Source organism: Trichosurus vulpecula, chromosome 3 (genome assembly GCF_011100635.1).
Source record: "Trichosurus vulpecula isolate mTriVul1 chromosome 3, mTriVul1.pri, whole genome shotgun sequence".
Taxonomy (NCBI): Eukaryota; Metazoa; Chordata; class Mammalia; order Diprotodontia; family Phalangeridae; genus Trichosurus; species Trichosurus vulpecula.
This window is the reverse complement of record NC_050575.1, coordinates 260,484,763-260,507,914: the sequence shown is the minus strand read 5'-3', so window position 1 is coordinate 260,507,914 and position 23,152 is coordinate 260,484,763. Positions and strand designations below refer to the sequence as shown.

General features: G+C 38.8%; 1 protein-coding gene across 1 annotated transcript; it reads right to left on the bottom strand.

The window, feature by feature from the left end:
- Positions 1 to 1,063: 1,063 nt before the first annotated feature.
- On the bottom strand, positions 1,064 to 16,078 carry CRLS1 (cardiolipin synthase 1). Its single transcript, XM_036750559.1, has 7 exons — positions 15,197 to 16,078; positions 12,217 to 12,354; positions 9,319 to 9,448; positions 6,111 to 6,196; positions 5,310 to 5,378; positions 3,129 to 3,220; positions 1,064 to 2,070 (listed from the first exon to the last, which is right to left on the bottom strand). The coding sequence occupies exons 1-7, from the start codon at positions 15,674 to 15,676 to the stop codon at positions 1,983 to 1,985; spliced, it is 1,083 nt and encodes a 360-aa protein (XP_036606454.1). The 5' UTR covers positions 15,677 to 16,078; the 3' UTR covers positions 1,064 to 1,982.
- Between the last annotated feature and the right edge of the window lie 7,074 nt (positions 16,079 to 23,152).

Genomic DNA, 23,152 nt, shown 5'->3' with positions numbered 1-23,152 from the left:
AATTAGATTTAAAATCAGCCAAAATCTGGCCGAACAGCACTAAGTCATGTCAATGTTTACGGTCGAGGGGTTCAATTGTGCTCCAAGTTGGGTCAGATCAGCCAAAGGTCAGTCAGAAGCGACAAGCTAGTAAACATCATTAGTGAACATTTTTATCACACAAAAGGTTGCCAACCCATTATCTACAGCAATAAGCAGCATACTGAATATATAAAATCTTTTTATATCCATATATAACCTTGTAACACTATATATGTTAGCATTCCCCTTCCTAATATCTTCTACCTAAAGTCAATTTATTGCAATGCTTCTAAATTGTTCCCTTTTGCTGGCTACCTCAGGATCTCCTCAGTGTGTAAACCTAGTTAGAAAAACCCCATACTCCCACTACGAAGTTAGAATGATGAGAGATCATCTATATAGTTCTACTGTCAAAAGTCCAACTTATTCATGTCCCTTTTCTTTGCAAGTCTGGATTTATGTGTGTATGTTTTTTTTTTTAAGGTAAGGAAGACCTACAGAGAAGGTAATAATAAAATTTACCTCTATCCAAAGGACAAAACTTAAAAAAAAAGATGGAAAGTTCAACATTTTGCTGCTCATCACTTAACCCAGGATAGGGAAGGAAATACCAATGCCTTAGTGCATCACTTCCTATAATAATAGCTAGCATTTATATAGTGCTTTAAGATTTGCAAACTATCTCACAAATTCTATCTTATTTTGCTATTATTATACTCATTTTACAGATGAGGAAACTGAGGCACAGGTTAAGTGACTTGCTCATGAGTGTCTAAAGCTGGATTTTTTAACTTGGGTCCTCCTGCTTCCAGGTCTGGTGTTCTATGTACTATACCACCTACCTGCCTCTTCATGCAGCAATGAAAGAAGCAACTAAAATAATTTGCCAAACTCTACTTTTCCAGTTCATTTTTATGAACATTTCAGTTTTGGTTTACCAGTGATCCACATATCTTTAAAAACTTCAGTGTTTGAAATAAAAAGTTTTCTGATTTGTTGGTAATTCAGCATCAAGGAAATCAGTAGGCTTTTGAAGAAACAATAGTATTCTCTGCTATTTTATTTCTTTATTATCTTCATGAAAACAAGATTTCCTTAAGTTTAAAAAAAACCTTGGAAAAATACACATCTTTAAATTATTATTTATATATCACATGAATACAAGTTCTAATATTATGAAAACTTGTCTATTTTAGGAACATAGTGCAAAGTCATAAAGCAATCATTGATCCTTAGGTAGCAAACAGTAATAGGTATGAACTCCCCTATGTTAAGCTATAACTATTCTGTTACTCATTATCCTGACATAAATAACAAATAAACTATTAGGCATCAAAGATTTTGGAAGACTTAACATGAACCTCAATACTGTAGTATGTGTTTGACTTTATTTTCAAAACACACTGCATCTTAAATTCTCTTTATAACTTAGCTTGTCATAACATATCACCAGACTAAACTAACAAATGACATATTCATATCAACTGCTATAGGCCAGAGATTTGAAAAATAAAAATACTTAAGTTGTAGGTAAGTTCACATTAAATCTAATTCCCTTCCCTTTCACTGACCTGGTAACATATAATGCTTTCTTAAGAATGAAAATTCTATTTAATGAACAAGGGAACCAGGGATTAGACTATATTTTCAGGAAATATTTCTTTAAAAAAATTCAAAATTGACTAACAATAATTGGTGAATTGTAAATTACTTTAAGAAATCTAATAAAAAATTCCAAATTATATTTTTATTTAAAAATACATTGGAAAATTCCACATATATACAGTACATGATTTAAGCTTAATTTCAATGCACTTGACTTCAATTGGGATGACACTGACATGGTTTATGTTTTGACAAAGTCTTTTCCAAACTAACAAAAAAGGGAGACTCCTGTAGATTACCAGCTGGTTCTGATGTAGATGTCTTACTGCTTTCCAGCTAATAACGATGGATGACATTTATTTGCCTTTTATCACCTGGATTGTTTTCCGGCCATAATGATAATAACTGTAGGCTGATGCAGTTGTGGTGAAGGCTGTAAAACACCTTTTGTTGTAGGGGAAGTAAGAAGAAAAAAGAAATACAAGTTATAACAATTATAAAAAATATAGTTGCCTTATACCAAGCTCCCTTTTTCTTATTTTATGAACCCTCAGATAATGAAATGTTAGGATTTGCCATCAGTTACAGAGAGTTAACTAAAGTTTTGTAGGCATAATTTTCAAAAGACAATAAAGTCAAATGATCTTTTAAGCATTAAAAAAAAGATTTGTGTTGTATGCATCAAACACAGTCAAATATTTGAAAGATAGAATGGATGACTTTGAAAATTGTATGGCAATCAGTAATAACTTCTTGTTCAGTTGTTTTCAGTTATGTTTGACTCTTTGTGACCCCTTTTGGGAGTTTTCTTTGCAAAGATAATAGAGAGTGTTTTGCCATTTCCTTCTTCAGCTCATTTTGCAGGCAAATAGAGTTAAGTGACTTGCCCAGGGTTACACAGCAAGTAAGTGTCTGAGACTGGATTTGAATGCAGGTCTTCCCAACTCCAGGCCCAGCATCCCATCCAGTGTACCACCTAGCTGCCCCAATAAGTAATTTCACATTTGTATGAATCATGCAAAATAAAGCAAAACCAAAGGAGTGACCCATATGTTACTTGCATAACAATGCAAATGAAGAACATATTAAAAGGAAATAATAAAATATACTAATGCTGGTTTCAAATTATCAAGGTTCAAGCATACGTCACTACTTTCTCTTAACAAATAGCAGAAAATAAAATAAGCATGTACAATCAGTCTACAGGCAATTTTGATTAACTTATTTTTCAAGGAAAATACTATGAGAGATTATTTGTGGGAAAGTGACTGATCTGTTGATACAAGCTGTGTTCATTAAAAAAATTTTCCACACAACTGCCAAGTATACATAAATATCACAATCTGCTACAACACTTAGTACTTATAAAGTTCGTACATTTTCAATGCTACAATTATCAATATTGTTGATACTGCTGACAAAGAAGCACTACAGATGAAATAATTTTTAAAACTACCAAGACATTAAAATTCTCAGAGTGATAAATTAAAATTTTACCTTACCAAAGTATCTGAAGATAAATGCTGTCGACATAATTGAAAACTGGAGCTGCCAAAGAAGCTGCCACTAAAATTAACTGAACTGCTGTATTCACCTACAGAAAAACAAATGTTTAAGCAAAAAATAAATCAAGGCCACCTCGATCTATTCTCAATTATGTAGCATACAAATAGACAATGAAACTGGCTGTTTTAAGGCAGAGTATCCACCAAATGTTAGATGTTGAACTGAAATATTCCTAATGTTAGATACAAAAAAAAAAAGATAGCATGTGTATACAACTTTTCTTTTAAAGAAATTTTAGCTATTTAATTTTATCAAAGGTTTACAAATGATGTGAGAATAGCATTAGTTTGGCAATAATACCAGTATCTTTCATTTGTATATTGCTTTAATAATTTTTCAAACTGATTTCACATGATCTCAATTTATTTGCACAACCCTATCAACAAGCATTTATTAAGCTACTTGTTATATGTCATGTATTGTGGTAGGTACTGGGGATACAAAAACAAAAATAAAACAGGTTCTGCCCTATGGAGTGAACTGGGCAAGCATTATTATCTCCACTGTTCAAATGGGGGTAATATAGAAATGAAATAATTTATCTAAACAAGGTAATAGCAGAACCAAAACTAGAACCTAGGGCTTCTGAATTCAGTGATCTTTTCACTACACCACCCATCCCCTGACCCAACAATGGTAAACATTCATCTCGTTCCTTATCCTCATTGAGGCAAATTTTCTCGAGTTGGGAGGATGTCCCTAATATATGGGCATGGAAAAGGGACTAAGAAAGGGGAACAAAGAACATACTGACTCTATGACTGGAGTATACAGAAGAGACAATGATGAAGAAAGAAAATATGGGAAGTGGTGTAGACAAGGGGAAAAGACCATAATTTGTATTATGTTACTACTTTTTCAACCAGGTAACAATAAAAAAAAAGAACTACTTCAAAAAGATATTTTTACTAACAAGAGCAAAACTGTATTAAACATCCACATACTCAAGACACTGTGTGTTAAGTGATGGGGGTAAAAGCCAAGGGGGAAGCAATCAAGTTTAGAAAATCCATGGTCCCTGTCCCCAAGAAGTTTACAGGGTTGCTGTGGTCATGGAAGAGGTATATAACAAATACTATGAACTATTTTATTCTTATTATTAGTATCATTACCTGGCCTACCTATATAAGGATAAGACATTGAAACATTTGTCCTTATACTTCCTTGAATCACCTGCTTTTTAGTGTTACTCCCTTCCAATTAGAAGCCAAAACAATACAGTTAAAATTAAAATTCCATCACAGCAGGTTAGCTAAGTTGGTTACAACATGATATTTACGAGAACAAAGATATGGTTTCCATCCCCCTGTAGACCAGTTAGTTGTTCCAAGGCCAGACTCCAATCTAACCAACTGGAGATGGGGCATTGACAGAGCAAAGCAAATTGTTACTATCAGAGAAGCAGTTCCAAGTACATACATACCCTTATGGAAATATCATCTTCATGTTAAAAAAAAAAAAGCATATTGCTAGTAAGTAGAAGTTACTGTGAAACGATGAAATTTTTGCATCCTGGCATCCAGCCGAACAAATTGGGCATATAGTTATAGTATTTTGATAGTGTGCTATGAAATAATGCTTCTTCCTGTTCCTTTGCATGTGATAGTAACAAATAAAAGTAGATTATATGTGATGTTTACATTGTAGGAAGGCAGAAGAAATGTTTTTTGTTTCTCCAAGCAGCAATTACCCTTCCACTCTTCACCCTCTCCAATTCAAACATATAAATCACCTTAAAGAGTCCACCAAAATTCCTAATCTCCCAATAAAACTAACCATAAGACTGACAAAGATCTAGGAACTTGAGAAGGAAAGAGTGAGATAGAAGTATGTAGGTGACATCATTTTCTTCTAATGTGTCATAAACATTTATCATTTGCTAGCTAATTCATTAAATGAGAAGCTATGTTTCATCACTAGTTCCAGCAGATCCAAGGACCTACACTTAATATAGAAAAATGCTACAACAAAAGATTTTTGTTGATTATCAAAGATTCTCTTTCATTATAGAAAAAAAAAATTAGGGCATCTTTATCATTGGGAATGAACAACATAATAGTAAAGGAGATAAAAAAGAGTGTAAGACAAAGAATTGAAAGAGTTTATATTGTCCTTACCTTACTGATGAATGTTGGCTTTAACCTAGCAGTGGCATAGCAAGGATTGAAATATCTAGCAAGTGTTCGCTGTGAAAGTGATAATAAAAGTTTGGATATTTAGTTTGTTTTTGAAAAGAAAAAAATGACAGTTTTTAGAAACTTATTATGATCAAATGTTATATATAATCTATAGAATAAGATATAAATAGTAATAACTGCAATAGTATAATCATATATCAGGGTCCTGCTTTATGCAATCAAGAACTGAATAGAATCATTTGATTAAATAAATTGAATGCATAACAAAACATCTGTTTAATACCGTACTTTATTTCTTACTAGAATCAGTACTTTTAGTTTGGAGAATTAAAAATAGTAAAGTCAGTGACATTTTAAAAAATCCATTATATTTAGTTAGAATTTAGCTGGTGATTTAGAGATCAGGCAAATGCTTCACAGTAGTCCTAAGCAGAATTAACTCCATGCCTGCTTTTGCCCTTAAAACACAATTTTTAATAAGTCTGTGATATTCAAACTTATAAAATAAGTTCCTATGCATTTTAAATTTACTTGTATTTTCATGTTACTAAGCAATTACTTTAATCTCTTTTATGAAGCATGATGATGCATGCTTTAAAAAAAAGATAAACCACTAATTGAATCAGTTGGTTAAGGGATTAAAAATCATCACCAAAAGATATTTCAATAAATAGACCTCACTGTATGTCAGTAACTTTAAGACTGAGGTCTTTACAAAATTTTTTCTCTATATAGGTTTTAAGTAATCTCACTTTAACATAAAATATATTTTTTACTTACTGGTGATGGAAGAGTTCTGTATCTGACATAAAAAACGGCAGCAATCAACACTACATCTCTTGAAATAATCATGTAAGTAAGTGAAGCTGAAAAATAAAAATGAAATCATCTTAACATATACATTGTCAAGATATTAGGAAACACCCTGTTTTCCAGAGCTAAGGCCCAGCAAGCAGACTGTGCCCTGAGCTTGGCATAACAACAGTCCTTTACACTCACCCTCTGGCAAAATCGCATAATTACTATATTGCTTTGACCAGAACCAGGTGTTCTCTGAGTTCAGACAAGCACCCATGTTCCAGTCATGAAGCCCTGCCATGAATCAAACTCGTCTCATCGTTGCTGTTACTCCTCACTGTCAGTATAAGGATCCCCTCACCCTGGCACATGCATCTAATCTGCCTCTCTGCTTGCAAGCCGTTTCCCACACTTTGAAAGTAAATTTGTTTGATTCCTGACTCTTTCTCTAGCCTGCTTTGTTCCACTCCAGCCATCGACAAGTGAGACAGGTTCTGCCCAGTTGACAACATTAATAAATGCCTCTTTAACACCCATTTACTAGTATTGTCAGGGAAAGTATTCTACATAAATTTTCAGATTAAATGCAGTTTACTCTCCTGCATGCCAAAACATTTAAATTCTAATCATTGTACATGTAAAACTTTCTAGAATCATTTCTCCATCTTCATAGATTATAGAGACCATAACCTTTTCTTGATGACCTCAGCATTATTGTACTGTGTGGTAATACCATGATGCCCTCAAGGGCTAGTGATGTATGCACCTTTAAAAAGTCCCAGAGGCTATTTAAAGATTTTTTAATGTCTTCCCCTTCACTTCCCAGGGTCTTCAGCTGTTACTTCTTGCTGCCAGGGGGTCTGCTTCTAAGAAATACTCTATCTCCCACTTTTACCATTGATTGGTTTCCTGGGTTAGGAAAATATAACTGAGCCTCTCAGGACTGTGAGGAAGGCTATATCTAAATATACTGAATGCTGAAGAGAAGGCCTCTTCTAAATAACAATACCTTACTTAAATTTAACTAGGTATTCTATAGTATACAAATGCTTGTTGAAGAGACAAGATGAACTTAGGTACTGTACATGGATGTTTTTGAGATGTTTTGCTGTTCAGAGTCTCTACTTTATTCTCGGTAGTGAAGCCACCCTCTCACTACTTCGATTGCCATAGCACGCTGTGTCAACTGTCCCCTTCCTCACTTTGACAGTACCCTTCTTACGTGCTGTCCTTCCCCATTACTTGCAAGGTCCTGGAGGACAGTAATTTGTCTTCCTGGTTTGTATGTATTCGTATCCACAACACAACAGGGTACCTGGCACGAGTGAGCATCTAATGTTTCAAATCTATCTAAGATGTCAACATAAGTGAGGTATAATATTCCTACATTCATGAAACCTAAAAGCCTCTGATCTCCCAGCTGAAAAAAATAATCTCCTTACATTTTCTTAGAGAACTTTTCTCTCTCTTCTCCTTTGCCTTTATTCCATTTTATTTTGGATCAAGCTTATTTGCATATATGCTCTATCTTCTAATTAGACTGAAAGTTCTTCAAGAAGCTAATAGCTAATTTATCTGGAACTTTAAAAGGTTCACAAAATGCTTTACATTTATTACCTCATTTGATCTTCACAATGACCCTGGGAGGTACATGCTATTTTTATCCCCATTATTAGAGGTGGAAACTGAGTCAGATAGAGGATAAATAAAAAGCTACAAAGTTTTTGAAACAGGATTTGATCTTAGGCCTTCCTGCTTCCAACTCCAGCACTCTGTCCATTATGCCATCTAGGTTTTCCAATTTTTATATTGCCAGTGACTAGCCCAGTGTCTTGCACACAGTAGGCATACACTGAACATTTGTTGAGTTGAATAGAATTTTGTGTAATACAGATATGAAATATAGCAGAAATATTAAAAATTCCAGAGTTCTCATTTTTCTTATGTAGTCATCTATTAGGAAAAAAAAATACCGTAATGTGCTTCAGAAAATACAAATGCAGAAGTTATTTTAAAATAATTCAAAAAGGGGAAAGGACTTTTCTGTACAAAAATATTTAAAGCAGCTGTTTGTGGTGACAATGAATTGGAAATTGAGGGGATGCCCATCAACTGGGGAATGGCTAAACAAGTTGTGATATATGATTGTGATGGAATATTACTGTGCTATAAGAAATGATGAGCAGGCTAATTTCAAAAAAACCCAGGCATGAATTGATGCAAAGTGAATTGAGCAGAACCGGCAAAATGTTATACACTTCAACTGTGAATGACTTAACTCTTCTCAGCAATGCAATGATCTAAGATAATTTAAAGGACTCATGGAAAATGCTACACATCCAGAGAAATAAGTGGTGGAGTCTGAATGCAAATGGAAGCATAGTATTTTTTTGTGTGTGTTTTTTCCCTTTGGATCTGTGTCTTCTTTCACAATGTGAGTAATATGATAATATGTTTTGCATGACTGAACATGTATAATCTATATCAAACTGCTTACCATCTCAGGAAGGGGGGCAGCAAGGGAAGGAGAGAGAAAAACTGGAACTCAAAATTAAAAAAAAAGTTAAAAATTGTCTTTACATGTAACTGGGAAAAAATAAAATAGTATTAAAAAATAATTTGTAGTATCTCCCAGCGAATAGCTTGAATTGTTTGCCAAAAAAATTTGCCTGAGATAGATAATTAAGTTTGAGCATTCAATCTCCTAAAGAAATAATAACTGACTTCAGCTTAAGTTTTAAGGAAGAACAAATATGGTTCTATAACCAAACAATTATTATTTTTGTTGGTGAAAAATTTAAATTGGGAAAACTTTTGAATCAAACTCTTCTTATCAAAAGAAATCCACGGCCTATTATTAGAATTTATCACAATATTATTATGGCAGAAAGAACATTAAATATTTGATAAGAGTCTGTGAATCAGAAGATGTGTGTTTAAATCATGCTTCTGACACATAGTGGTTTTACGTGATTTTGGGCAAAGAATTTTAACCCCTGAGGCCCAGGCAACTATTATTAAGGCTATAAGTTGCAAGTCAGTTGCTGATATACTTTGGTAGAGGGTGTTTCCTGACACTAAGTTCCTTAAACCCAAGAAATCACAGGTCCAGTTAAAAACATTAAGACTATGACTATGTAATTTTGTAAGAAACTTACCACAATACCGAATATTATTTTTGAGCTCTTACCTGGAATAAGATCTGCACATGTCAAGCTAATGTATAGGACACTGATGAGTATTTTATCAGCAAGTGGATCGAGAGCACTTCCCAGTGCTGATTTCTGGTTGGCCCAGTTTCTAGCAATAAATCCATCCAACTGAAAATAGAAGAGTTTTTGTTTTTTAAAACAAATGTCATCATTAATCTACAAGAGATATTTCACAGCTACAAGATCCAGCTATATACACCAGAAAAAAATCACTAATGGCAATCTGTTAATTCTGTATGAGATCACTTATCAAAAATAAAGCAGTGTTCCTGGATTGCTAAGCAAAAAATACACGTTATTTAAAAAACATAAAATCAACTAAAATATTATTAAAATTTGATGTTATACACTCCAACAATACTTCTTCAATTCAGCGTTGTATATTTTGCTTCTGAAAATTGCTCAATTAAACCTGTAATTTCCATCATTTCTCTACTATGTCAATAATCTAGATGTGCAGTTTGGCTTGTTAATACCAGTAATACATTGATTTAGTTATATATGATTTTTATTGCTTGTTTGGTTATTCACATATTCCACGCCATCAACGACCTCCGTCTTTGTATGAGGCACAACCCCCAAGAAGGCCTGAGGCTTCCAGCCTCATCATTCCACTGAAACAATTCCCTTCCAAGTCACTGATGATCTCTTGGCCTCTTCTCATTCTTCATCCTCCTCAGCTTCTAGGCAGCTTTTGACACTGTTGATTACCCTCTTCTAGATACTCTCGTCTTTAAGTTTTTGGGACACCATTTTCTTCTAGTTCTTCTATCAGACCACCATCTTTTTCACACCCTCTAACTTTAGGTGTCCCACAGGGTTCTGCTCTGGGTCTTCTTCTCCTTTCCCTCCATACTACTTCAGTAACTTCAGTGGTTTCATTAGCTCCTATTGATTTAATTACCATCTCTATGCTGATGATTCTTATCTACCTATTCTTCCTCAAATTATCTGCTTACCTCCAATTTCTCATCTCCAAGTGCCTTTCAGAATCTTGAACTGGATATACAGTAGACATCTTAAATTTAACCTGTCAAAAAGTGAACTCATTATCTTCCCCTCTAAAATCTCCCCATGTCCTAACTTCCTTATTACAATATAGGGCAACACCATCCTCCCGGTTACCCAGGATGGAAACCTGAGTTTGTCATCCTGGAGTCCTCATTATCTCTCACCCTCCTCACCCCCATTATCTAATCTATTAACAAGATCTGTTAATTTTACCTTTGCAGCATCTCTCAAATATGCCCCTGACTCTCCTCTGACACTGCCACCACTTTGGTCCAGGTCTTATCACCTCATGCCTTAATTAACAGAATAGCCTGTTGGTGGGTCTACCTGCCTCAGGTCTCTCTACTCCAATCCATGCTCCATTCAAGTTAACAAAGTAATATTCCTAAAGTGCAGGTCCAACCATCTCACCTCCTCTAATCAATAAACTGCACTGGTTCCCTATCACCTCCAAGATCAAATACAAAATCCATTGCTCAGCATTCAAAGCCCTTACCCCTTGAATCTTTCCAATCTTCTTATACCTTACTCCCCACCAAGTATTATTTGATCCAGTGACGCTGGCCTTCCCACATCTGGAATCTCTCTCCTCAGCTCCACCTAGCAGCATCCCAGTCTTCAAGTCCCAACTAAAATCCCATCTCCTATGGGAAGTGCTTCCCAATCCCTCTTAATTCTAGTCCTTCCTTCTTTTAATATATCGTTGTGTCCCTGCCCCCTTTAGATTATGAGTTCCTGGAGGGCAGGAATTATCTTTTGCCTCTTTGTACATCCTCAGTGCTCAGCATACCGCCTGGCATGGAGTAGGGTTGGTCAATAATGTTTTGAGATGGACTGACTGACAATCTGATCTCTCTTTAGCATGTTACATAAAAATATGCTAGAAAAATGCTTTCTGATCGAAAATTTTGATACAGAATATTATTTTCTTGTTCACTACTGCAAAAGAAGTTAGACAAATTAAATTCTGAAGCACAAACTTGATTGGTGGTATAGATTTAGACTTAAGAAAATACATTCATACATGATCTGAACAGTGTATGAAAAAAATAAGGTTTTAGAGCATTAGAATCTTTATTTTGGGTGTATGTTTTGTTTTTAATGTTTTGTATCTTCATTGAACATGCTAAATATATTAGAATGTTGGCAAAGTAACAGTAGACTATTATCACCTTAGTGAAAAGTTGTATGTTGTAGATATAGATGAATAATGGGCCATCCACTAGGAAAAAATCTGGTAAACTACAAAGGTATAATAAGAGTACTCAAGTACACTTATAAACTATAAGAAAAGCTTTAGTTTAGTCAATAATTATTTAGTAGCTCGAATGTTATATACAGTGAGGTAAGTAAAAAGACAAACCAATCCAAGACAAGATAACTTCTTCATAAAAAAATCACACACACACAGAAACCAGAGCAGTCTGGCTGAATAGTGGAATAGTATAGTCTCACAGAAAGAGCACAGGGTTGAGCATCATAAGACATGAGTTCTAGTTCCAGCTCAACTACTAACTAGCTCTGTAATCTTAGGCAATTGACTTAATTTCTCTGTGCCTCAATTTCTTCATCTGTAAAATATACATAACATTTTATAAGGGTAAAATTAACTATTTAGACATGAACACACCTCAAAAATGCCCAAGAGCTGTATACTAGAGTACTATGTTACTGAAATAACAGTTAAATTTATATTACCTGAGAATTACTACCACCTGAGATGCATCTAAGAGATTAATAACAGTACTGACCTCAAATTTTACAGATTTTTCTGATGATTACAGCAACATTTAGTGGCCCTTTTAATAAATGACTACAGTGGTTCAATATCATTTTATAATTTTTGTGGACACATTACAACTTACCAAATCAGTTAGCCCAGCTAAAGCAAAAACTCCTAGTGCAACATTAAAATCTTCTTCAATAATCAAATAACCCAAAACTGGGGCCAGGGCAATTCTTGTCATTGACAATAAATTTGGGATTGTCCATGGATTTTCATACTGGAACAGAAAAACAAGAAAGTTAAAAATTAATATATACTTTAATTGTTTTTACCTTTAAAATAGTACTATCACGTCCTAAAAAGATTAAGGGACTGGTTTTAACAGAAAACAAAAATGTGGCAGAATCTTCCCTCCCCACCAATGATCAAGATCATACAGACGATGTGTTTTAACCTGAGCCACTATTAATTTAGTTCTGTGTCTACCAAAATTTATTGAATTCCCACTAGCTATCAATTGGGTTACACTGTGCTAAGTGATAATGGGAAATATAAACAAGACAGCATCTGGGTGCTTCTAGAAGCAGCCTCCTAAGTAGAAGTGGGTCAAATTAAGAAGAGAGAGGCAGAAAGAGAAAAAGATGCAAACACAAATTACTAAAAAAAAACAAAACAAATAGTTTCTGCTTTCAGAGACGGTTTCAGAAGGAGCTTTGTTTCAGTTTTGCTAAAGGATGCAATTTCAAAAGGTGGAGATTTCGAAAGGAGGAGGGCATTTCATCCACTGGTTATAGTAGAATGAGGAAAAGGCACAGAAGCAGTAATGCATGGCTTTTGTTTGTGTAACAATCATTAGCCCAGTTTAGACATGGTATGTCAAAGGATATAAAATAAAGCTACAAATGTACCATTAAGCAAGGCCTTGAAGGCTGGTCTAAAGAATATCTCTACCCAGATGCCCTGCTGAGAGTTAAGGAAAATACACAATCCAGAACAATTTTAAAGAATTTATAAGAAACTAAATTTAAACAGCACCCCACCCTAAAATTCAGGGCCTCCCTACTAATTTCTTCCACCAAATGTCTTCCCTTAGCAGATCTTCATGCATTATGTTGGCATTTAGGCTTCATCTTGAAAATGATTTGAAAGGTACAAATAGTTATCTAAACTTGACAGTGACGAAATAGCTGATTTGTAGTTGCCTTCAAGAAGCTCCCGTACTTTTGGCAAGAAATTTTTCTAGTGACAGCATTTCAATTTTTAAAAGCTTCAGCTGCAAATGGTAGAGCAGAAATTAACATGATTTTCCTGAAACCTGGCTCTGAATTGCTACTCCTAACTCCCTAATGGAATTTTCTTCTCATCCACCCAGAGACCCATTATTGTTTCATTATTTGGTGCCTCATGGAGACTTGGAAGACACATCTGAAAAACCAAATCTTAACTGAAAGAGTCTAAGAAAAAGGGTACTCTGCAGGTACTACATGTTTCTAACAGAATCTGGCAAGGAATGTTTTTAAACCTAGTTTTTTTTTTTTAACACAATGTCTGAAAAGTACTCTACAGTGAAACTCACAATTTATAAGACTGTCATTCTGTAATTCAAGTGACCAGACATTTATTTAGGCCACATTATCTTCTCTCTGTATCCTCCCCTCCCCCAGTTACCTATCCTACAGCGCCTACCATAATCCACCTGGTGCATGGTAGACATTCAATAAATAACTGTGGAATAGATTTTGTTGAATGGGCCCTCTTACATAATTTAGGGAGTGTGTCCAAACTCAAGTTAGAAGGTCACGCTCTCTTTTCCACTGCCACAGTCCAAAGAACAAAGACATACATTTCCAGGCACAGCTTGGTATGGAGCAAGTTAAACATATCCAATGAGATAATGAATAAAACTGTGATAAAGCACTTGATGGTTGAGGGTAAGGAAATAAAAAACAAAAACCAAAAGCGGAATAAAAACCTTAAGAATTACTCATGGGGGAACTAATGATACAATAAGCAAGGATAAACAGTCTTGTATATCCAGGTAAATTAATTTGATAATTATGACTCAAGAAGCTAGATTGGATCCCAAGTTAACAGTGAAAGGAGTTTGTTTCCACCATGTAATTCAGGTCTGTAGGAATACATTATCAAATTAATTCACAATCATTAAGCTAAACTTGTAAAACTCTCAAAAATTTAAAGAAGCTAATCTCAGATTACCCAACCAGATGACACTCAACCTGTGTCATGCTCGAGAAAGGGCTGAAGGAACTTCTGCCAGGATATGGCAACCTCAAATCATACAGCACTCAAATGCCAACATGCTTTAGCTCTTAAGGCAGCTTATACTTCTGCCTTGATGTGGTTACCTCAACTCATGGTGCACATCTGATGGAATGGCCTAATAGAGGGCCATTGAAGACATAACAATTGAAGATGTAACAATCGGGGTGAGACCCGCTACCGCGACAACAAAAGTTCTCCTTTAAAACCGAGTTGACTGCCTTAAAGTTTGGTCAACGTTTAACGGATACCAGGTAACAAATGAAAAAAAAAAGTGGCAGAATATTTCCTATCTCAACAAGCAGGGAAGTTTCATTTTATTTAAAAAATCAAAGATACAAATGCTTTAATTAGAACTAAAAGCAATTAAGTCTTTTGGGGATATAGCTGAAAACCAAAGTCATACGCTTAGAATTAAGTCAGTCAGCTTTGCTGCGTCCCTGAAATTTTATTTCCTTTTATTGACTCCTTAACAAAAAGAATTCACTTAAAAATCTTTTGTTTAATGCCAAAGACTAAAACCACTTTTCGGCTCCGGTAGCTCCCCAAGCGCAGGTCTCCACAGATGCCTGGGGGTGGAAGGGCTGAAGTCCGGCTTATCTTGCCAGTGACACTGTGGATGACCCAGCCTGGAGGCTGCACGCTGGTCACCGCTCCATGAACCGCACGTGCGCTCCCGTAGGCGCAGATTTTAACAAGTTCACGGACAGACCGGCGCGTGCCCGCGGGGCTCTTCACTTCAGGCCCGGGTCTGCGCGCTTTCTGCCCGCGCAGAGACTGGCAGAGACCCTACCCGCTCTCTGGGGGAGGGGCGCGGGGTCGCCCGCCCGGTTACCTACCAGGCTAGGGGGATGCTGGTTCCACGCCGAGTTCAAGACTCCTTTCGCACCTGCGGCTTCTGGCGTTTGTTCCGGGGTTCCCTTTCCCCATCCAGAGCTGTGTCCTCTTCGGCCGGACCCCGCAAACCGCAGGCCGGCCGCGACCCCGGTTCCGGGCCGGGGGCTGCCCGGCGCGGACCGGAGCAGTCCCCAGTGGGTGGGTAGGAGGCCCCAGCAGCCGCAGGAGGCGGCGGGGCCCGGGCTCAAGGTGGGCCGGGGCCGCCTCCCGGCGCCTGCCAGAAGCTCCTCGAGTCCGCTCGCCCTAGACCACCGCCGGGCTGCCCCCACCGGCTCCTCGGCGGGCTCCTGCTCGAACTTGGCCCCCACAGAGGCCACCCGCTCCAGAGACACGGGGCTGCGGGCCCGGGGGGTGAGCGAGAGGCTGCGGCCGGCGCCCTGGAGCACCCCCCGGGACCCCCGGCTTAGCCAGGCTGGCAGCATGGCCCCGGAGGCGGCGGCCGCAGCGGCCCGGCGGGGAGAGCGCGGAAGTCGCCTCAGCGGCCTGAGGAGAAGTAGCAGCAAGAATAAGCGCAGGAGAGCCGCCTCTCCATGAAGGCAAGTCCTCGGTCGCCCTCACGACCCGCTAGCCTCACAGCAAGGCCGCGTCCCCGGGTGCGGACACATGGGCATGGTCGTCTTCGAACGACCAGTTGCCTCCGCCTCCGTCCAGGTGGCCTCGAGGGTGGCCAGGGGCGGGCACTTTCACGACACTTTTACGACAGCCCCGTGCCTTCCCTGCCACTTACCCCGACCCGGTCCGTTAGTGTGGGCTGCGGGGGCCGTTATGGTGCCACCAACCGCCGCTCCGCGTACGGACTCCGGAGGGAATGAGGCAGGGGGCGGGGCGAGGAGCCGTCGCGTGGCCGCTGACGCCGGGAGCCGGGCGCGCGGGCATCCCCGAGGCGAAAAAAGAGGGGACCGTGGTCTGGGGAACAGGGCAGGGAGTGGGACACAACACACAACATGTGCCCGCGGGTCGGGCGGGAAGACCACAGAGCTTGCCCCCCAACAGCCTCGGCCGGCTTCTCCGGACCGGACGGGGTGCCCGGCATTGGCATCATGGGGGCAGCGCCGGGGACCACGGGCGCCCTCTACCTTCGCTGCCTCCCAAGGGAATGTCTGCAGCCTTTCCAGGACCAGAACGGAGCCAAAGTTCCCAGTCCTCTCCGGCCCCCTCTCTTTGGCGCCGCTCCTACCTGGGGAGGAGAGGTGGAGGTGGGCTGGATTAGGCCACACCCTCCCCCTCCCTCACTAGAGTATCGGCCGCCGAGACGCGCAGCGAGGTCTGCGAGGAGCTGGTGCAGCTTGGAGCTAGGATGTGAGATGGAGCTCAGGAAACGGAAGGCAGAAGGAGGCAGATGTTATTTAAGGGAAAGATGTAACGGTGGGGTTATTTTCTAATGTGGGACTAGAGGGTATGATAAGGGTGTGTTTGCTTAGCTCAGTGCCAGCCACATAGTAGGTGCCTATTAAATGCTCGTTGGCTTGTTTGGAACCGTTCGGTGGAGTTGGGTGTTAAGACTCAGTCTAGTGTATTAAACTGGCAACAGAAACTTGGGCAAAGACTGCTCCGTAGGCAGCACCCGATTATAATGGGGAAGGATTTGTCTTGTTTATGCCAGAACTACAGACAAACAGGGAGCAGAGTAAAACAGATGGCAGCAGTGAAAGTAGGCAGTGGACAAGGTTGGCTCCAGTTTTGAATTCTTGTTTTGATGCTCATATAACCTTGGGCAAGTCAATCAGAAATAAGTTCTGTTTCAGGTTGAATTTACTTTCTGAAAGTTTATCCTGCAGTGCATTGATTTTTTAGACGAAAAGTCATTCTACAAAGTAAATCCTTCAATTTAAAATAAACCAATATAAGATGGAGAAAATGATAGTCATTAGGAATATGGCTATATTGTAATTAAGGTTGTTACTTTCTCTTAGATAATAGACAAAAGTTAAAGGAGTCAAATCTTCCAGGCATTAAGTGAACAACTAAGGGAGATTCAGAATTTGGAGACATTCTTTTAGACCTTCACTACACTTAAGTCACACGAGAATGTTGTTATTCTCCGCTTAAACATTTCACTTGATACATTTCCTTCCTTACTCCCCAAGTTGCTGTAATCAGACTTCTTTCACTATTAAAAATTGCTTTCTCTCCTAATTGACAAATCCAGTGGCTCTGTCAATCCACGTCTCTGAACTTTCATTGCTAATCACCTTCTTTTTTAACACTTTCTTCTCCTTTAGTTTTTGACAGATTTTTTTTTTTCTATCTACTGGTTACTCTTTCTCCCATTGCCACCCAAACATAAATATGCTCCAAAGGTGTGTCCTCAAGAGTGTTTTATGGTGTCCTTAGGACTTAATTTTTGTGGGAATTTATTTAGCTTAACTTTGTTAGTGTATGGAGGCCTACATGTAAGAAGCCTGTCACTTTGTGTGGCTAGAGGGGAGGCAAAGTAGACATCTACAGCCTCTCTCCCTCCTCCCACCCCCTTTTCCAAAGGAGATTTTCATTGTTGCCTTGAGGGGAAGCTGAAGGCTGCTCTTCTCTCTTCTGAGAGAAGTGGTACTGGGCTAGAAGTATTATCTATATGTTCTCTTAAACATTAGGGGATATAATTAGGTTCAACTTAACTTGTGATAGCTTTGTTATTTCTGAGGAGAAGGGGGACCCCTCAAGTTCCATATTCAAGGCTTTAACCCCTTTCCTACCAACTACTGTTAATGCACATAGTGAATAGCAAAGAATCCCATTTATCCCAATCACAGTAAAACAAAGCAGAGAAAATGTAATACAAGGAAAATTAGGAACCCCTGAGAAACCCCTAGCTACTGACAAGCACCCCCAGAAAGAATGGACTCAGATATCTTTGGCATTTAGCAAACCCCCTGGGACTCCATGACTCCACCAAGGAATGTCAGTAGATAGGACCATCCCACTGAAGGATAACCTGGCAGACCCTTTCTAGCAGATATCCCTGGGGCTCCATGACTCCACCAAGGAATGTAAATGAGATTATCCCACTAGTACAATAACCTGACTGAATCTTTTGATCAGCCAGGACCTTTGTTCCTGTTCCCCCCCACTCTGTACTCCCATATCCTATATAAACTACCCTTTCGCTTCAACACGTTGCCATTGATTTGTGGTGCCGTACCCCAATGGCCGCTGGCTAATAAATTCTCCACTTAAAACTTATACTCTGTGGTTTGTCTCGCTCGCTTCTGGTACAAGTACACATTGGAGAATGTACCCCAGACAATACAGAGTGAAGGAACTGTTTCATTGGGAGCAAGATAACTCTGCTCGGTCAAGAAAGAGTTTCCTAGATCTCAACCAAGGGGAAACTCCCTGAGACTCTAGTGTAATCAAGCTGGGAATAGGTACTCTATTTCCCTATGTATAAGACGCACCCTTTTCCAAAAAATTTGGGGTCTAAAAACTGGGTGCATCTTATACAGTGGTTGTAGATTTTTTTACTTGCATTTCCCGCTTTTTCACGCTTGTTTTTGTGCTCATTGTTGATTTTCCACTTGTCTTTGCGCTCATTGTTTTGCATTTGTTACCAGTATATTAAGGTTACGTTTTGCCATGTTCTGCCCAGAAATGGCTGAGAAAAGATTTTCGTTGAGTGCTGAATTCAAGTTAAAACTGATCCAGTTTGCAAAAGTGAATGGAAATCATGCTGCTGAGCATAAGTTTGGTTCTCCTCCAACTGAGAAAACAATTGGAGACTGACTATGGGAAGAAGAAACCCTACTGAAAGCGCCATGGCAGAAGAAGGCCATGAGTTAGCAGAACGGCCTGATTTAGAGAGGGAATTGAAGATATGGATTGAAGAGCAAAAGGCAATTGGAATTCTTGCATCCCCAAAGATGGTTCAGCATGAGGCAAGAAGAATTGCTAATGAAAAAGAAGTTACTGATTTCAAAGGAGGACACAATTGGTGCTTCAGGTTCATGAAACGGAATGGACTAAGCATGCGTACACGCACCAGACTTGCCCAAAAGATGCCTGAAAGCTATGAGCAGATGAATAAAACTTGAGTTCAATAACTATATGTAATATTTTTTTTCCAAATTTTGGGCCCCAAAATTAAGGTGCATCTTATACATGGGAGCATCTTATATGATGGTATATGATGTAACCTGAAGTGAGGTTTGCCTCTTCCATCTTCTCTCTTGAAGCTGGATGCCAGAAATGCCGAAAGACTGGATTCTGAAGACTAAAATTCAGTGAATCCCTAGGGGGTTCTAATGAGGACTGAAGCTCTCTTGTTTCTGGAACAGGGCTGGGCATTCATCCCCATGAAACAGGAGAGTCCCATACTGATGGGCTTTGGGGCAGGCATTACATTAGAAATACTTTTCCTTTTTTTCCCCCTCGATTGGGGATAGAGTGAGCAAGGAGAGGGAGATAGAATTGCAAAAAAAACCAAAAAAGGGTCATTTCCCATATGATGACTTCCCTTTTTATCCCAGGTATATTGATTTTGTTTGTGTGGAAGCCATTGTTTTATATAATCAGAATTATCTGTTTTATTTTCTATAATTGCCTGTCTCTTGTTCAGTTAAGAATACATCTATCCATCATACCATAGCTCTGAGGGATATATGATACATAGTAAGCTCTTAATAAATGCTTATTTGTTGATCAGATGGTCTAATAATTGCACATTTTCTGTATTCATGCTCTGTAAATATTTGCAATAGTTGTTTCTTCTCCACCGTGTTTGTTGACATAGAGAGGGCTAAGAGAAGCCAAAATGAGCAATTGCATGGGCCAGATGTTTTTCAGGAATATTTGAAACATCTTAATATCTTAGACACATATCAAAATATTTTATTGAAGGAGGAAACAGACAAAATTACTATGCCACTAATGTAAACCAGGAGTCAAGATAGTTATTAAATAATCTTATTGTAGTCAAAAGGAAGAAAGTCTTTTTAGAGCCCCATTTTAAAAAATACATGCTTAGTTAGCCAAGATAACTGGAGCAAAGAGAAATACTTCTTTCTATTTTTTCCTTTTCATGCCATCTCAGGAGTTGCTTTTTTTTTTTTTTAACAATTTTTTTACAATTCCTTTTTAGGTAGGTGTTTTTTCATTGTCAGTAAATACTTATTTCAAATCTTTATAACTTTTCAGTCTGAGGTTCAAATGTGGGTTGCTTTCTTTATCTCTAGATCAAGGACTCTTAACTTGAAGTCTATGGACCCCCAAGAAATCTGTGGATAGATTTCAGGGGGTCTATGAGTATAAATGGGGGAAAAATTAAACATCTTTTTTTTTTTTTTTTTTTTTTTTTTACATTTTGATGATCTTTTTTTTTATTAATGCAATTTATTTATTTAACAAATTTGGTTTTCAGCATTGATTTTCACAACAGTTTGAATTACAAATTTTCTCCCCATTTCTGCCCTCCCCCCCCACTCCAAGATGGCGTATATTCTGGTTACCCTGTTCCCCGGTCAGCCCTCCCCTCTATCACCCCCCTCCCCTCTCATCCCCTTTTCCCTTCCTTTCTTGTAGGGCAAGATAAATTTCTACGCCCCATTGCCTGTGTATCTTATTTTTTAGTTGCATACAAAAAGTTTTTTTTGTTTTTGAACATCTGATTTTAAAACTTTGAGTTCCAAATTCCCTTCCCTCTTCCCTTCCCACCCACCCTCCCTAAGAAGTTGAGCAATTCAACCTAGGCCCCCCATGTATTATTACGTATAACCCTTCCACAATATTCATGTTGTGAAAGGCTAACTACATTTTGCTCCTTCCCAACCCATCCCGCTTTATTGAATTTTCTTCCTTGACCCTGTCCCCTTTCCAAAGTGTTTGTTTTGATTACCTCCACCCCCATCTGCCCTCCCCTCCATCATCCCCCTGCCTTTTATTTTTTTTTTTTTTATCTTCCTCCCTCTTCTTTCCTGTGGGGTAAGATACCCAACTGAGTATGTATGGTATTCCCCCTCAGGCCAAATCTGATGAGAGCAAGGTTCACTCATTCCCCCCTCACCTGCCCACTCCCCTCCTCTCCTAGAACTGCTTCCTCTTGCCACCTTTATGGGAGATAATCCACCCCATTCTATCTCTCCCTATCTCCCTCTCTCAGTAAGTTACTCTCTCATCCCTTAATTTCATTTTATTTCTTTTAGCTATCTTCCCTTCATCCTCAACTCACCCTGTGTCTGCTCTCTTTCTTTTACTTATATATATATATACACATACATACACATACATACATATACACATAGATACATGCATACATACACATTCACTTATATATATACATAAACATATATATATGCATATATATATATATGCATATTCCCTTCAACTACCCTAATACTGAGGTCTCATGAATCGTACTCATCATCTTTCCATGTAGGAATGTAAACAAAACAGTTCAACTTTAGTAAGTCCCTTGCAATTTCCGTTTCTTGATTACCTTTTCATGCTTCTCTTGATTCTTGTGTTTGAAAGTCAAATTTTCTATTCAGTTCTGGTCTTTTCACTGAGAAAGCTTGAAAGTCCTCCATTTTATTGAAAGTCCATATTTTGCCTTGGAACATGATACTCAGTTTTGCTGGGTAGGTGATTCTAGGTTTTAATCCTAGCTCCATTGACCTCCGGAATATCGCATTCCAAGCCCTTCGATCTCTTAATGTAGAAGCTGCCAGGTCTTGGGTTATTCTGATTGGGTTTCCACAATATTCAAATTGTTTCTTTCTGGCTGCTTGCAGTATTTTCTCCTTGATCTGGGAGCTCTGGAATTTGGCAACAATATTCCTAGGAGATTTCTTTTTGGGATCTATTTGCAGAGGCGATCGATGGATTCTTTCAATTTCTATTTTGCCCTGTGGCTCTAGAATATCAGGGCAGTTCTCCTTGATAATTTCCTGAAAGATGGTATCTAGGCTCTTTTTTGATCATGGCTTTCAGGTAGTCCAATAATTTTTAAATTATCTCTCCTGGATCTATTTTCCAGGTCAGTGGTTTTTCCAAGGAGATATTTCACATTGTCTTCCATTTTTTCATTCCTCTGGTTCTGTTTTATAATATCCTGATTTCTCATAAAGTCACTAGCTTCCACTTGCTCCAATCTAATTTTTAAAGTAGTATTTTCTTCAGTGGTCTTTTGGACCTCCTTTTCCATTTGGCTAATTCTGCCTTTCAAGGAATTCTTCTCCTCATTGGCTTTTTGGAGCTCTTTTGCCATTTGAGTTAGTCTATTTTTTAAGGTGTTGTTTTCTTCAGTGTATTTTTCAGTATTTTTTTGGGTCTCCTTTAGCAAGTCATTGACTTGTTTTTCATGGTTTTCTCGCATCCTTCTTATTTCTCTTCCCAATTTTTCCTCTACTTCTCTAACTTGCTTTTCCAAATCCTTTTTGAGTTCTTCTGTGGTCTGGGGCCAGTTCATGTTTTTCTTGGAGGCTTTGGTTGTAGGCTCTATGACTTTGTTGTCTTCTTTAGGCTGTATGTTTTGGTCTTCTTTGTCACCAAAGAAAGAATCCAAAGTCTGAGACTGAATCTGGGCGCGTTTTCGCGTCCTGGCCATATTCCCAACCAACTAACTTGACCCTTGAGTTTTTCAGTGGGGTATGACTGCTTGTAGATTACAGAGTTCTATGTTCTACGTTTGGGGGGGAGGTGCCAGCTCTGTCAGAGCCGCACTCCTCCTTCCCCAAGGACCCCCAGTCCAGACTGGGCTCAGATCTTCGGCAGGCTGTGCACCCCTGCTGTGATCCGCCACTTAATTCCCCCCACCAGGTGGGCCTGGAGCTGCAAGTAACAACAGCTGTAGCTGCCCCACCTCCGCTGCCCCCGGGGCTGGAAGCCGAACTGGGAACTCCTTCCACTCCCGCAGCTTTTCCCACTAACCTTCTCCGCAGTCTTTGGTGTTTGTGGGTCGAGGGGTCTGG